The sequence below is a fragment of the Kogia breviceps genome, chromosome 10 (genome assembly GCF_026419965.1).
Source record: "Kogia breviceps isolate mKogBre1 chromosome 10, mKogBre1 haplotype 1, whole genome shotgun sequence".
Classification (NCBI taxonomy): domain Eukaryota; kingdom Metazoa; phylum Chordata; class Mammalia; order Artiodactyla; family Physeteridae; genus Kogia; species Kogia breviceps.
The window spans coordinates 41953089-41968971 of record NC_081319.1 but is presented as its reverse complement, the minus strand read 5'-3'; the positions used below and the strand labels follow the sequence as shown (position 1 = coordinate 41968971).

The window sequence follows — 15883 nt, the reverse complement described above, 5'->3', positions numbered from 1 at the left end:
TAAGATAGGAAAACACTGACTCATGTAAACTTCTTTACACTATGGTACAAATGACTAATACTCATGATGTTGTCCCCAAACTGGCTCTGGCAGGAGAAACACAGTGCCAGCTGAAATTGGCACTTGCCATCTGTCTCTACAAGGATTAAGCCACTGCAGTCATTGACCTTCAAGACATCCTGAAAGGAGTTCAGGGTGGAGATCAGGAATGAGGCACTCTGTGCTCTGGGATAAACCGGCAGAACAAGCCTTCCAATATTTTCGATATTTTCAGGAGAACATTCTACGAGCCTAAATTCTTCCATCTTCTCATATACAGAAAAGCACTAAAATCATTAACAGTGACATCTGCTCCTTGTGACTAGCAGCAGCAAGCCTTGCCAAAATGTGTGACTGACTGCACGTAGCCCCCTTCACTAATGATACCGACCTTCTCCCCCTTAACAAAACTGAACTCACGGCTCTCATGTTGTGTATTTTTTTTTTCAGTTGACAACAGCATCTGAGTAGCCACATAAGGAAAGAAGGATCAGAAGGGGAGGAGGAGGTCTGGGGCATAGAAGACAACCCTGCCCTGCCTGCCAAATTGGTCATACTTGCTCCCAGCACAATAGCTAAGACATGACCCAGAGAGGGCACCATACAGCCGGCTGCTCCCGGACTCCTGAACAAGGTGGGGCATACAAGTTGTCAATTCCACCCTGACCGGGAAAGAATGTTAACAAGGACAGTTCAGACCAGTCAAAAGCAGAAAGCCTTTCCGAAGAGTCCATTGCCTTGGCCTGGTTCAGCACACCCGACAGCATCTATCTAGTTACCACCTATGGCAAGGGGACACTTGGCTGGTACCTGCAGCTCTGAAGGCCTGGAGGTCCTGGGCCTCAGTGCTGAGACGGTCAGTGGTCAGGCAGACCGCCCTCACCAGGGCTTCTAGACGGTGCCTAGGAGAGTGCTCAAGAGTTTGTCAGAGGCCAGCTCAGAGGCCAACATTGCAGCACACGTGAACGAAAGCTCATTAGGTGACACAATTATAATTAAAGACCTATAATTAAAGGGCCGACCAAATGCAGGCCTGGGTCAGCTCGCCCAAACACTCCTTGCTTGTGATCTTCTCTTTCTTAAAGGGAATGAAGACTTGAGACTTTGCCATCACTTCTTGAACCTTCTCTTGGCCCCCTCCCTCCCACCAACAATTCCAGGTCTCTTGGTCACTCCCCCTGGAACATAGACAAAACTGGCCCCGATTCCAGCCTGCTGACCCAGGAGAGCAGAGGGGTCAAGAGGGACTTGTGGTTGTGAGGTGTTGCTTCTGGGCTTGGAGAAAGCTATCTTTTTTAGGAAGGTGGGCAGTTGCTCAGGAAGGAGCCATATATCCATATTTGGGGGTGCAGGGAGGAGGTCTTGCCACTGGAAAGCCCAGAGAAAACATCCAGGAAGCAATGGGCAAGGAAAGTGTCTTCTCTTCTCTTCTCAATCACAGCTGAAATTTGAACATATCTGTCCTGGGGAAGTTATATGACCTCTTTCGTGTGTGTGTGTGTGTGTGTGTGTGTGTGTGTAGAGTCTTTCGTGTGTGTGTGTGTGTGTGTGTGTGTAGAGAGGTTACCCTTTACCTTGCTCCATGGAGGAGGTGCGCAAGGAGAAGAAGAAACGTTCTCAGTGGTTAACTTTGGCTGAGGATTCTAAGCCTGACCCAGGCTGTAGATGCCCTGGAAAAAGCACCTGGGGCTACAGTTCCTTCCAGCTCCACATTAAGCCACCACCTCTGGTTCAGTTGCCAGCCCACCCTGGACCTGTTACAGGGATTCTCCTCTTGGCCTAGCCCTCTGCAGACTAATGGCTTGCTTGGAATGCTTTTTCCCTTCAGGTTTTTCTTCTGGATTCCAAGGGCTCCCCTAACTCGGTTTTCTGCCCCAGGCCAAGGGTGTAGTACCCCAGGCTCCTAACATGGTTAGCCAGACCTGCCCTTGGGCTCTGAAACACTGCCACAGGACTATACCCAGATCACAGACTCTCCTTAAGTCTGTCCTCAGAAACACACTGACACGCACATCCTCATCCCTGCAAAGAGGATCTGACCCAAATAGAAACAGGCACCTGGTTTCTTTCAAATGCCACAGAGAACAGGACGGACCATTGGCGGCCACTAAAACCACCAGGAGGACTGGCTCCAAAGTGAGGAAGAGGGAGAAACACCTCTTGCCCAAATCAGCACACTTCTGTCATCCTCATCTTCTAAAAGCCAAGGAGCCCATGCACTCTGAGGCCGAAGCTCTTATGGGGACAGTATAGTAACACATCTAAAAACAGCATGATAAACAGAGACTCATGGAAACAGTTCAAAGCCCACCCTACTGATTGATTTAGCTGTTCAAACAGAGGCTATTAAACCAATCAAAAGCTTTTAAAAAATCTGGCATTGAGATCACAAATAGGAAATACTGTTTATCTTTTGAGCAACACAATGACATCCATCCACACTAGGTGAACAGATGTTCACAAGGCCAAACTCGAATCATCTCTGCTCACAGGCGGCCTCTGGTTAATGAACCTTACCTGTTCTGCCGCCTGGGCTGGCTAGTGAATGTGGCTCCAGATTTTGAGTTCCTATCAGTGATTTTCACCATGACACCACAGCTAGACAATATGCTTCCTCTGCCTCAGGTTTAAAGACACTCTGGTTTTGAGCCACCGAAGCTGTCCTTGGAATCACCACAAAATGCAGGTTACCCATTAGCCAAGCCTCTCCCCTAAAGGGAAGAGGGGGACTGCCATTCTTGAGTCCCTATTGTATGTTCTAGAGGCAGCAGCCCACAGCCTCAGTGACCAACATGGGACAAAGTTACCAACTGCTCTGATCTTGTGCTGTCTGTGGGGGCCATCCCATCCCAGAAAGACCAGGTTAAAAGCGTGGCTCCTGAACCCATGCTGGTGTCCCAAAACCAGCCACAAGGAGCAAAGACCATTCAAAGAGTAGCTAGAGGATCGACTCTAAAGCAACGCAAAAATAACTGGAGTAAAATATTTACTGTAGAATCTAACAGGTGGCTATATGTTCACTATACAATTCTTTCAATGAACTTGTATGTTTGTTTTCCCAAATTAAAAACTAAATGAAGCATTACACAAAGAACACTTTTAATAGAAACAGAAAATCTTTTTCCTAATTCTTTTAATCAAAGGCCACGTCCCATCACTGAGACAATTAACTCTGATTTCCAGGGTGATTAATAATAATGGCTCATAACTGATACAGGGCATTCAATAATTTGTGAACAGTAGCTCTCATGGGAGGGAGGGTCAAGTGGAACCTACTCAACATGGGCCCACTTCAGAGGCATGGGAGCCATTGAAAGCAGAACCTCAGCGTGACAGCTCTTCCCCGGCTACAATACCCAGCAGCCCGCATTAGGCAGATGGCAGGGGAGTTAAGCTTGCTACAGAGCACCACAAGGCTGGAAGTGGCTGGAGAGCAGTGAGCAGATTAACGCCTGATCCTCTGCCCTCAAAGAGCCCCTGACCCACTTCTCTGCTGGGAAAGGAAACTGCTGTGGTAAGATAGGCAGAGGGGCAGAGAGGCTGTGGCCAACACCAGTAGTTTCAAAGAGTGCTCTATTTTGCTCTGGAGGCGGGCAGCGGATGGAACTGTGAAAGAGCGACAAGGGGCATCAGATGACACAAGTGCACTATCTGGGAGCCACGTGATTAAGGTGTCAACCACACATGCTTTTCTCAGGAAAAGTAAAATTCAGCCCTCCCCTTACACCCTCTGGCCTAAGTTCTTCATATCATGGACCCTAGCCGAAGTCCGGTGCAGCCACACCACAATCCAAAAATCCACAGGTGTTTCAGGAACAATCACCTGGGGGCTATCTCGAAACCCTGCACCAGAGCACAAGAGACAGTGGGTAAAGAGAATGGGCCATGGCCTGGTGATGGCCCAGGGTGAACAAACCGTCCCCTCACTAGAGGGGAGAGACCCGGGCAAAGTTAAGTCTTGGAGTTTTGCAAAGTTAAGGTCTGGGCTGTCCCGGCCCAGCTGAGCCAGGAAGTACGCCTCTTCAGGTCATCGGCTTCTTAGACAATGCAAACAGAAACTCGGGGACCTGTCCCTCCTGTGCTTGAAGACTCCAAGACTTGTTCTCAGACCACACATGTGGGCTCCTTGGCCGTTGGGTGTCTTGGAACTGGTGTTTGGGCGGGGGGTGGGTGGGTGGGGGGAGGGGGGCTGTTCGTCTTTCTAACTGATTACCAGAGGCAGCCTGGGTTCCAGGGTCAGATTCACCGGCCCTAGGTGCTTCCTAGGCCCGCTAGGCAAGGGCAAGGGCATCGGGCAAGGGCTCCGGCGGAGTCTGTGGGAGACCCGGCATAAGGGCGGAGGCGGTAAGCGCAACAGGTGACAAGCCGCGCCTGGAGGGAAGTTCTCCGCTCCAGAGACGACAGCAACTAGAGGTGCCCCATGAGTCCGGCCGGCCACCCGCAGCACTTACGCGCTCGTGGGTCCACGGTTGGACAGAACCGAAACTTTCTGCGGCCAAGCGGAAGAGTACGAGACCGCGGCGTAGGCGGCCATGATACGCAGACCCCTCCGCAGGATGGCGCAGACTACAACTTCCAGCATGCTCCACGGGGCCTCTGTCTACAACTCCCATCGGACCCCACGGACAGACGAGTGCGGACTACAACTCCCGGCATACTCCGCAGAGCTGATGCTCACAACTCCCACTGGTTCCACGGGGGTGGCCGGCTTTAAATTAACCCTTGCAATCCCTGGGAGCATGTGTGTCCACACATCGTATGTCTGGGATCCTGAAAGCAGTGCTGTCCACGTGTGGCTTTTGAGAACTTGAAATGTGACTAGTTTGAGTTGAATTGTACATGTGCTGTAAAGTGCAAAATACACCTGAGTTACCAAAGAATGTAAAATAGCTCATTCACATTTTTCTATTGATTCCACGTTGAAATAATAATGTTTTAATATATCGGGCTAAATAAAAAGCATTATATATTGCTGGGCCTAATGGTCTATCTTGTCATACCCCCTTGCTAACACAGGGACCTGCTTAAAATCACTGCTCAAAAACTATGTTAATGAATGAACTACCACCCCTAACTTCTCCCTACTCTCTGCTCTCTGCCCAATTTCTATTTATGTTTCTTTTTTTTGCGGTACGCGGGCCTCTCCCGTTGCAGAGCACAGGCTCCAGATGCGCAGGCTCAGAGGCCATGGCTCACGGGCCCAGCCACTCTGCGGCATGTGGGATCCTCCCGGACCTGGGCACAAACCCGTGTCCCCTGTATCGGCAGGTGGACTCTCAACCACTGCGCCACCAGGGAAGCCCTACATTTTCTATTTATAAGTTGTGAAGCACTCTGAGGCTGCACTCAATAGAACAAAATGCACTCATTAGTAATGAATGGTCACAAGAGAGGAGAGCAACAGTACCTGGAGTACTTCAGCCTATGACTGGGCTCCAAAACACCTTTCACCTCACAGGACTTAGCTGTTGGTGTTCAGTCAGGAGCCATGGCCCAAACATTATAAATGCACAAAGAGGGGAGTTATCTGGCAGAATAATTCAGGAAAGGAAATAGATTTGGGCTACGGCATCTCATTAGCCATCTTTTCTGAGTTAGATGTAGAGAAGGCAGTGAGTTAGATGAATGGAATAGTCAATTTGTGGGGGCTGGGGAGAAGTGATTTCCATCCTTCTTGTTGGGATGGAAACAATGAAAGGAACAGGGAAGAGGGGGAAGGAGATGGCAAAGGGAAATCATTCCTCCTGAAATGCAGTCTGCCTAAAACTGACTTCCCCTGCCAAGGGAAGAGACACAGGTGGGTACTTCCTTCCCCAGACTCCCACAGTTCACTGCAAAGTGCCTTGGAATAATTTTAATGACACATTTAAGGTGTTCGTTCCCAGTTGTGTGGACAATCAAGCCAGGTCATTCGCTCTCAGTCAAGAGGGTTCATCCAGGTCACGTGGATAAAGGGCCAAGATTCCCTGGGACAGAAGTAAGCCTATGGAAATCTTTCCCCACACAGGAATGACCAGAGGCTGGCCAACTTGAGAGTGGGGCTTTGTGGTCTCACTCCCCACAAAGTGGCCCTCCCATAGCCTTTGCACAGGGCCCGGAACAGGCCCTCTACAAAAGTGGCCAGGGACCTCCTGGAGGTCTACATATCCCTCCCTCACCCCCACCTTCATCCCTACTCCCTGCAACCATCCAATTCCACGTGCCATCTGTTGCCCATGTCTTCTCTCTAACTATGGGTGATGCTCAAGGCTGATTTTCTTTTAGTACATTTAAAAAAAATTAATTTATTTATCTGGTTGTGCCAGGTCCTAGTTGTGGCAGGTGGGCTCTTTAGTTGCGGCTCAAGGGCTCCTTAGTTGCAGCATGCAAACTCTTAGCTGCGGCATGCATGCGGGATCCACTTCCCTGGCCAGGGGTCGAAGCTGGTTCCCCTGCACTGGGAGCGTGGAGTCTTAACCACTGTGCCACCAGGGAAGTTCCCAAGGCTGATTTTCTGAAATGATAAAGGAGCCAGGCCACCTTTTACATCCTTTGGTCCTTCTAGCCACACTCTTTTGTGGAGGGGATAGGGGTGTGGGATGCAGGGCGATTGCAACAACCCTACACTTAAAATCTGGGCTGACTCCAAGGTGGAGAGGGGAGCTCTGTACTCGGAATAACTTGGTGAGGATTTAGGATAACTTTCTTTCCCTTACCAAAATGCCCTGCAAACCTGCCAAATATATCCTACCAAGTTTTCAGGATGCCTGAAATTCCCAGCAGGAAGTGGTATCATTCCTTCTGGCTGGAGGGTTGATCTTTGGAAGGTACTTGTTCAGGCGCCATGGGTCATGAGACAGAAAAAAACCTTGGACTTGAAGGCAGAAAACATGGGTGCCAGACCACAGAAGAGACAGGGACAGAAAGCTGAGGCTAGGAGCTCTCAAGACAGACTTGGCCTCCTGGAGAATTTCACCTAAGGCCTGAGTGGAGCCAATTTCCTACCATCCTGACCCACACAGGGCTTGTTTGAAACTTTATCTACAGTCCTCCTTCTGTATCACTCCTTTCACCCAAGATCTTAACCCAGATCCTTCATAAGCAGAGAACTTTTGAGAATCCTAAATAATGATCTTGGGTAGAAATGAGGGGAACATAACCAGTCTAAGTCAGTCCATGCTAATCTTTTATTTGCATATATGATCCAGTGATGCTTTCTGTTTTTAATGAGATGAATTTAAGAATAATTCATATTTGTCCCATCACAGGCAGGTTTCACAAATGAAAGCCGGGAGTTCAACAAACCAGGCACTGTCCGGGCTGGTGGGCCCAAGAGAAGAGTTCATGGGAAGCCCATTGGGGTGGTGCCTGGTGTTGACCGGAAGACATAAGCAAGGGTGAGAAGAAGAAACAGAAGTAGAAAAGAGCCAAAAAAAAAGGTCTCCTATCCACTTACTCAACCAACCACAAACACTGCTGGGCACTGAGGGAGGTTCTAGACATGCAACATGGGGTTTGTGCCCTCAAGGAACTTCCACTCTGGCTTGGGTCATCTGAGGTCTGGGGCTGCCCCAGGCTTGGAGGCATGTTCCTATTTAGAGATCAGCAAGATTTCTCTCCTGCTGATTTTGTCCGAGAGCGTGGAGGTGGAAATGCTGTGAAGAGGATCTTCCCTCAGAGCTGTCGTGGATTTTTTATGTTCCAGGAGTGGTAGGAGGTCTGCAGCACTGGGTCCAGGGCACCTTTTTTTGACTGGAGTAGGAGGGATAGGCCCACAATGGTCCAATTGAGGTTGAGCAGTGGTTTCAGTGGGTAGGGGGAGGGGAAAGCAGGAGGTTGTGGTCCATGAAGAGTGTGGCCAACAAATGTGGAGTGTGGTCACTGGGGTGCAGCTTGTGGGTTGCTGCCTTCAGCAGTCCTGCCCAGGTTCCCTTTCTGGTAGGATGGATGCCCCTCCATCTTCCCATTCATACCTCGCCTTCTCTGTGCCTCTTCCCTTGGATTCCCAAGGAGCTAGATTAGGAGAAGGCTCTGGATTAAAAAGATTACCCTGGGAGGTAGTCTACAAGGGATGCCAAAACATCACTAGAAATGCAAAGAGACAAATGTGATTGTACAGATGAAGTGCTCCCAGGGATACAGCTATATGTGTTGAAAAGAATACTTAGGTAAGTATCTTGGGATGTGAAGGAATGGGATGGGGCAAGGAGACGGTGGAGTGGGGCTCTCAAAGGCTCTGTAGTGATACAAGCTCTCCAAACCTGCCTTTTAAGAAGAGTGGGCTCAAAACCTGCTTTAGTTTGGCGAAGTGGATGTGTCAGTGGAGTCCTCTGCTCTTCTGCTCCCCGGGCTCAGCCCGCCCTCTGAACAAAAGTTGAATACAATTTTAATAATATCAGTTTGAAGGGGTGCAGAATGATTCGCCTGATCAGAAGCTCATAGGCTTAGCTCTGACCCCATAACTGTCTTTCCTTTTGCTGTTCCTTTCTTCCGTGGTGAGTGATGGCCCCACCAACTGACCGTAAGTCCACGGGAGTTTTATCCCTTCACGGGTGCACTACCCTAGCCCTCTCCAACAGGTGCTACAGGCCTAATTCTTAAAACTAGACCCTCACTCTTCCCCAGTCAGGTCAAACTCCTTCAAGGCTGGCTGCCCAGGGGCAAATAGATCATTATCAATTGCAGCTGGAAGTGAAGGGGAAAATGCTTTACAAGCTCTCTAGGCTCCAGATGAGGGCAATATTAGTAGCTACTTTAATCAACAAGCATGTATTGAGTGCCTGCTGAGTGCAAAGTCCTGCTCAAGGGACTGTGGAAGACTCTGGAATTCCCATTTTCAAGGAGTTGCAGCCAAATGTTCCTAACTGGGGTGCATGTCAGAATCACATGGGGAGCTTTTCCAAAGGCCCCTCTCCAGAGCTGAATCAGGTTCACAGATTGAGACCAGGTCTGTGGGGTATGGGGAAGCTCAGAGGGTGGTTTTCATCTATGTCCTTGGATGTGAAGCTCTGGGACAGTGTAAGAGACAGGAATGTGTACCACTAACTAAAAAGCAAGGGCAAGTTTAGCCAGTGCCACAGAGAGAGATAAGCAGCGTGCTCTGAGAGTGGAGACTAGCAAAGAAAGGTTAATATTTATAAAGCAGCAGCCTGGGCAAACAAGGCAGAATATGTCACATGGGCATGGCTCTTACAAAGAGCATAAATTGTAAGAATAATGACAGCTATCGTTCTTTTCTCCCACTCAGTACACAGTGATAGAACACCAGGGCCCATGCTTGGCAGGGTGCAAGACCAGGTTCCTGCCCTCTGGCAGTTTGCAGTGTGATGGGGCAGGGAGATCGGACATCCATGGGTGTAACTAGGACATGTTGGAGAATGCCAAATACTATTTTAGAGAGAACAAGCAGAGTGCTGTGGCAACCCAGAGAGTGCTCTTCTGAGCTACAGATTGTGGACACCTTCCTAAAGGAGCTGACATTTCAGCTGGGGCTTGTAGGGTTAGGGAGTAGACGGCCCAGCATGACAAAGGCCCAGAGGAGACTGGGAGAAGGGTATCTGGGAAAGGACCCACGGTCTTTTGTGGCTGATTCCCAGGCTGCTTGGTGGGTGGGGGCTTACGTTGGAATAAAATTAGAAAGAAGGGAAAAGTTCGTTGGCATCAGATTGTAGGGGCCTTTATTTACATGCAAATAAAGCCTAAGGTGTTTGGGCTTTATTTGCATGTAACGCGGAGCCACTGAGGGTTTTGAAGCACCCTGATGTCAACGCAGAGGACACTTGGTGGGCAAAGAGATAGCAGCAGGCAGATGCAGAGCAAGTGAGGTGGTTTGGGGACGAAGCCACAGGCATGTGACAGACACTGGGAAGGTAACATCAGCAGGACTTGGCCGTGGGAGTGAGAGTGGAGGGAAAGGAAATGCAGGGCTCAAAGATAACTTGGTTTGGGGGGGAAGCTGGGACCATCAACCAGGATGGGGAGAACATTTTAGGTGGAACATGATGAATCGGAAATGTCAGCTCAATCTCCACCTGGAGAGGAGGAGATGCTGGAGGAATCTTCACTCTGGATGCCTTCATCAAGGTGGGTGTTTAGTTATCTGGGCCTTCAGAGCTGGACTGTTGGCCCCTGGAGGGTAGCATCTGCATCTCATTCATTTTTATATCCTCCAAATAAATGCCGGCAGAAGATGGCACTTATTGCATTCATTCTTAAGATTTATAGACTAAATATGCAAGTGCCAGTTCACGTGCTAGAAACTGGAACTATGATACAGAACACGTCTCGAGTCCAGCTGTGGGCTTTTAGAATCCAGATTTCCTTCTGACTATGCTTATTTGAGGATGTGATTACTTTTGTTCTGCAGACAGCCCCATCCAGCAGTCATCCAGAGCCAACGCCCTCCAAAATCAGCTGGGACAGCCCTACAATCAGGGAGGGGAGAGACTGTCTTGCCAGCAGCCTACATCTGCACAACTGAATTTCAGACCCTCATGAAGTCTTGAGGGATGCTCCTCTCAGGGAATGCTTTCATATTTTAGAGTCTTCTGAACTAAGCAAGGATAAGAAATCCATGTCTGAATGAAGGAATAAATGCTACAAGATTTTCTCAAAATCTAAGAAACGTTTTTCTGGACGGCAATATAAAATTTCGAGATGGGGAAATTTTTCGCAGAAGAGGGGGCATATAGGACCCCTTGATATAATGTACTTCTTTCACTCCCGTCGCTGCAGTAGTAGCATTTCTCAGTGCTGTGCCTTCTATGCTCCTTCCTGCCCTACTTCTCCTTCAGCTCCACCTCCTCCAGCTCCTCTGTCTACCGCCACCTGCCCCAGCAAACTCCCTTTCAATAGAAGGAGGTGCCCTCATAGGTGAAGGCACCTGGGGGGTGAGGTGGTGGGGGAAGGCCAGGTGCCTGTTGCCGGCAGAGCCAGAAGCACCGGAGCAGACTTTTGAGGTGTCTGCGGAACTTGACCCCGACAAAGACATAGAGCACCGGGTTGAAGCAGCAGTGGGAGAAGGCAATGTTGCGGCAGATGAGCAGGGCATAATCCAGCTGCTGGCTGACCTCGCAGCTCTGAATGACCCCAAGTTTCAACAGTGTCTGCAGAAACAGGATCAGGTTGTAGGGAGCCCAGCTGAGGAAGTATGCCGCCACAACGGTGAAGATGAGCCTAACTGTCCGGTGGCGCCGTTTGGACCGCGAGCGGAACAGGGTCCTGAGAATCTCCACGTAGCAGAACAGGATAATCCCCAAGGAGAGAAGGAAGATGATGTTGTGCTGGTAGACTGAGGCTAGGAACCACTTGAGTTCTGAATAATCACAGCCCAAAGGGAACACCTTGTGGAAGATGGCATCGGGGATGGAGGACAGGACGCTGGCTGCCCACACAGCTATCGTCACCAGCACGCGGCACTGGAGGGTGTGGACACGCAGGGATGAGATGGGACTCACCACGGACAGGTAGCGATGGATGGTCATGATGGTCAGGAAGGAGATGCTGCTGTAGAGGCTGATGGAGAAGATCATGTTGAGGAGCTTGCAAAAGAAGTCTCCCAGCAACCAGCCCCCGTGGTACCCCAAGATCCACACGGGCAACAAGCAGGAGAACACCAGGTCTGAGAGACACAAGTTGAGGATGAAGACGTTGGTGAGGGACTCCAGGCTCTCATACTTCACCAGGACCCACAACACCAGGCTGTTGCCCATTATGCTGAGGAAGAACACCAGGCAGTACAGGATGGTGGTGCTGAAGGTGGCAAAGACAAAGGTCTTCTTCTCACACAGAAAGCTCTGAGGATCATACTCAAAAGGGGTGGTGGTCTCCGGGAAGTCTGAGGGCTCCATCTAGACGTTGAGAGCATCTGAAGTGATACAGACATGGAGTTCAAAGCCATGTGGTTAGGCTAGAGAGCAATAGGACCCATGATACAAAAAAGTGTGGTCCATGGTCCAGCTACTGGTTGGTGAACTATTTATAATGAAGTTAGGAACTTTTGCCAAAACGTGAAGTCACTAAGCATGCTGTTTAGTTTGGTTAGCATTTTTTCTTAGCAAGACTTTCTTGAAGGAAGTGACACATTAATTTACAATATGTCATAAGCCCTTTCCCTTCTTGAAGACTGTCATTTGAGTAACACTTAGCTAGACCAGTGTCCCAGTAGGTGTAGGAGAAAGACAGTGGAACTGGATTCAAAGACCTGAGATCAAATGTGGGGCCCAATATCATGTTCCTGGGCAAGCTTTTTAACCTTTCTGAACCTTGGGTCCTCATCTACAAAACGGCACTAATGATCCCAGAGTCATTCCTTCATTTATTCAACAAATATCTACTAAGCATTTACTATGCCCACCTGCCTTTCCCTCTCCTCTCCCTCTGTCCCTCCTTTCCTTTCCTTCTTCCTCTGCTCCCTCCTTTTCTTCCTCCCGTAAAGTGTACAAACCCTGATGGCAGGATTGTTTCAGGAAACTTGCTGTCTCCAGGAACTGGTCCAAAAAGAGAGGACACAAAAGGAGCAAACATCTCTCTCACGTAAATCCAATTATGAAATAATCTCAACACTTCAGTGAATGTTGAGAATCTGGGAGACCAAATCCCCAATAATACAGAGGATTAACTCTCAGAGCAGAAAGCTTCATCATCTGGAAGTTTGGTCTACAGAATATCTTACAAGCAAGTGGAAAGAACCTAAGTGTCCAATAGGAGGGGAGTAGCTAAGAAAACATATGATCAAATTGATTTAATCCTCTGTGCTAGTGAGATTTTAGAAGTAGTGAGACTAGGACTTCCCTGGTGGTGCGGTGGTTAAGAATCCGCCTGCCAATGCAGGGGACACAGTTTCGAGTGCTGGTCCGGGAGGATCCCACATGCCGCAGAACAACTAAGCCCGTGCACCACAACTACTGAGCCTGTGCTCTAGAGCCCATGAGCCATAACTAGTGAGCCCACGCGCCGCAACTACTGAAGCCCGCATGCCTAGAGTCTGTGCTCTGCAACAAGAGAAGCCACCGCAACGAGAAGCCCGCGCACTGCAACAAAGAGTAGCCCCCGCACGCCACAACTAGAGAAAGCCTGCGTGCAGCAGTGAAGACCCAACGCAGCCAAAAATATAAATAAATAAATAAATAAATAAATTTATTTTTTTCAAAAAGAAAGAAATAGTGAGACTAGACGGCCAAGGAGACAAAAGAGAAAAAGTTATTGAAGAGCTGGAAATTTCACTGAGAGAGAGGTAAATGAAGCTGCAGGGCCTTAGAGAAGGATGGGAGACTTGGATGAAGCAGCTGCCTGAAACAGATGAGAGAGCTCTCATCATCCACTATGTGCCAGGCACTGTACTAACACACTATACTCAACTGCTCCCTTAATCCTGTGATGCTCTCTCTTAAGACGTGACCATTTCCACTTTACAGAAGAGGAAACAGGTTCAGACTGGTAAAATGACCTTCTCAATGTTATAAAGCCAGGAAGCAGCAAGGAGGGCCAAGACTGGAACCGAGGCTTTATGACCTTGTATTTTGAGGAGGAGAACTGGAGAAATAATTTCCCACTTCCTAGTTTGGGACAGGAGGAAAAATAGCGGTGAGGGTGCAGTCTCAAAATGTATCCTATTTTAGGTAGTTAAATCAACTTGTGTCTCTAAACACAAAAGTGAAGACAGTTGAAAATATTAATATGGTTGTTTTGTTTTGTATTCTTTTGATATCTAGAGAGGGATACATATGCTTTTGCATGTTTGCACTTCTGTTTCTTATTTTTAAAGTGTTTATGGATTTTATTCATTTTTCTACTTGGGATAACACTGATTTTCTTATGGATTTTTAAAAGCACTTTACTTAGTCTGGTCAACCCATTCTGCTTTTGACCATGTCTTATGGTCTTACTTTTTTGACATTTAGAAATTGGGTACTTACATTTTAAAGAAGAGCTTGACTGACTCAATACAACAGGCCTTAATGACCAAGGACATATGTCAGGAGCTGATAGATGCTGGATTATATGGTATGAACGTAATAGACTCTACCTACAAGAAGCTTACAGTTTAGAATGAAATCAGAAATGATACAAATATCTGGGATTTCCTGGAGTGTGACAAGTTGGAAGTGGAGATATTTTGGAATGGGGGTTTGTAAGCACCCTTCATATCGTACAAAGCCAAAGCTGGTTGTGTGAAAAAAAAAATTTTAAGGTACTAAAACTCTAGCTAGACTGAGAACAAAAAGAACACGAACTGTCAATAGCAGGTATGAAAGAGTGCTTATTGCTACAGATCTTACAGACTTTAAAAGAATAACAGAGAAATATTATGATCAGTTATAACAAATTCAACAACTTAAACGAAATGGACAGATTTCCTTAAAAATTCAACCTACCAGAACTGACATGAAATGATATGACATAGTCCTACCTTTATTACAGTAATTCAGTTAACTCTAAAAAACTGTCCCAGATGATTTTTCTAGTGCGTTCTGGCAAACATTTAAGAAAGAAATAACATTGATCTTAGGCAAACTACCTGAAATACAGGATGGAATAATTCCCAAATTGTTTTTATGAGGCCAGCATAGCCCTGATACCAAACCAGAGAAAAATATTACAACAACAGAAAACTATAGACCAATATTCCTCATGAAGACAGACATAAAAATCCTTAACCAAATATTAGCAAATCAAATCCAGCAATATATTTTAAAAGGTTAATACGTCATGATCAAGTGTTTATCGCAGAAGTATGAAGTTGGTTTAATATTTGAAAATCAATCAATTTAAGTGACCATATTAAGACAAAAACTATATGATCCTTTTTGATAAATGCAGAAGAGCATTTGACAAAACTCAACACTCATTCATGATATAAACACTCAGCAAACTAGAAATAAAAGGGATATCAGGTACCTACAAAAAACAAGCCAGTTTTTTGATTGATTGATTGATTTGATTGATTCATTTACTCAAATTTTCAGAGTGGCTGCCAGTCAGGGCCTGGTAGGCCTTGGGCACAGAAAGAAGAATGGTGCCAAACCCCAAACCTCTCCGAGTTACATCCTAGGGGTTTGGTTCCCTTTGCCTCTGTCATTGCTCTCTCACCCCATCTCTGAAACCCACTTCAATTCTAACAGAGTAACTTTAGTTTTCTTGTCCACATTATAATTTGGATTGAGAAATACAGCTCTAAATTACCCAAACACTAATAGTAACAATCCCTTACATAGAGACTTATAACCAAACACCTCCGCTTTCTTTAGCACAAGGAAAAGCAAAGCATTATATATGATAGTTGTACTCAAAGCACGGTCCACAGACCTGCTTTTTAGCAACACAGTTTTTTTGGGAATCCCCAGATCCAGGGAATCAGAGCCTCTGGAGGGAGGGCTCAGGAATCTGCATTATTTACCTGCTCTCCAGCTGGTTCTGATACCTACCCGGGAGTTTAAGAACTCCTGCTATAGGCTATTAGAAGTAGAGGAAAACATATGTTTGAAATGTTTGTAAAGGAACTCACCTATATCTGCACCTCTTTACACGCTTCTTGAGGCAGAAATGGTGCTTCTTTGTTTCATATATTGTGCAAAGAAACCGAAACACCTACCCTGCCCAGTAGGCTAGAGGAAGGTGGGGGAAGGCTAATGTGCAGAGTCTCAGAGGGAGACAGAGGGAGAGACAGGGAGTCTTCCTAACCCCCCCTCTTCCCAGCACTAGGCGTCCTGGCTTGATCCACCCTCAACCCCCCACTCCACCCAAGACCTCGTGTAGGACCTGGCTACGTCACTCGTCACTTGGAAAAGAGCTGGTTACCCAGCCTGTCTCCACAGGAAGGTGGGGTCCACAGCTTAGGGGTCATCTAAGCCCCTGGGTTCCACCA

General features: G+C 47.5%; 2 protein-coding genes across 6 annotated transcripts in view; both read right to left on the bottom strand.

The window, feature by feature from the left end:
- The window catches only part of FYCO1 (FYVE and coiled-coil domain autophagy adaptor 1), an 86656-nt gene extending 82047 nt beyond the window's left edge, over window positions 1-4609 (bottom strand). For 4 of the 5 annotated variants that reach the window (XM_067044472.1, XM_067044475.1, XM_067044474.1 and 1 more), the window contains exon 1: window positions 4491-4605. The gene's annotated coding sequence lies outside the window, so the exon portion shown is untranslated. Of the gene's footprint in view, window positions 1-4490 lie in introns of all 5 variants that reach the window. The other variant, XM_067044471.1, reaches the window with a different exon arrangement.
- Window positions 4610-10865: 6256 nt separating this feature from the next.
- On the bottom strand, window positions 10866-15543 carry XCR1 (X-C motif chemokine receptor 1). Its single transcript, XM_059076699.2, has 2 exons — window positions 15524-15543; window positions 10866-11884 (listed from the first exon to the last, which is right to left on the bottom strand). The coding sequence occupies exon 2, from the start codon at window positions 11865-11867 to the stop codon at window positions 10866-10868; it is 1002 nt and encodes a 333-aa protein (XP_058932682.1). The 5' UTR covers window positions 11868-11884; window positions 15524-15543.
- Window positions 15544-15883: the final 340 nt, after the last annotated feature.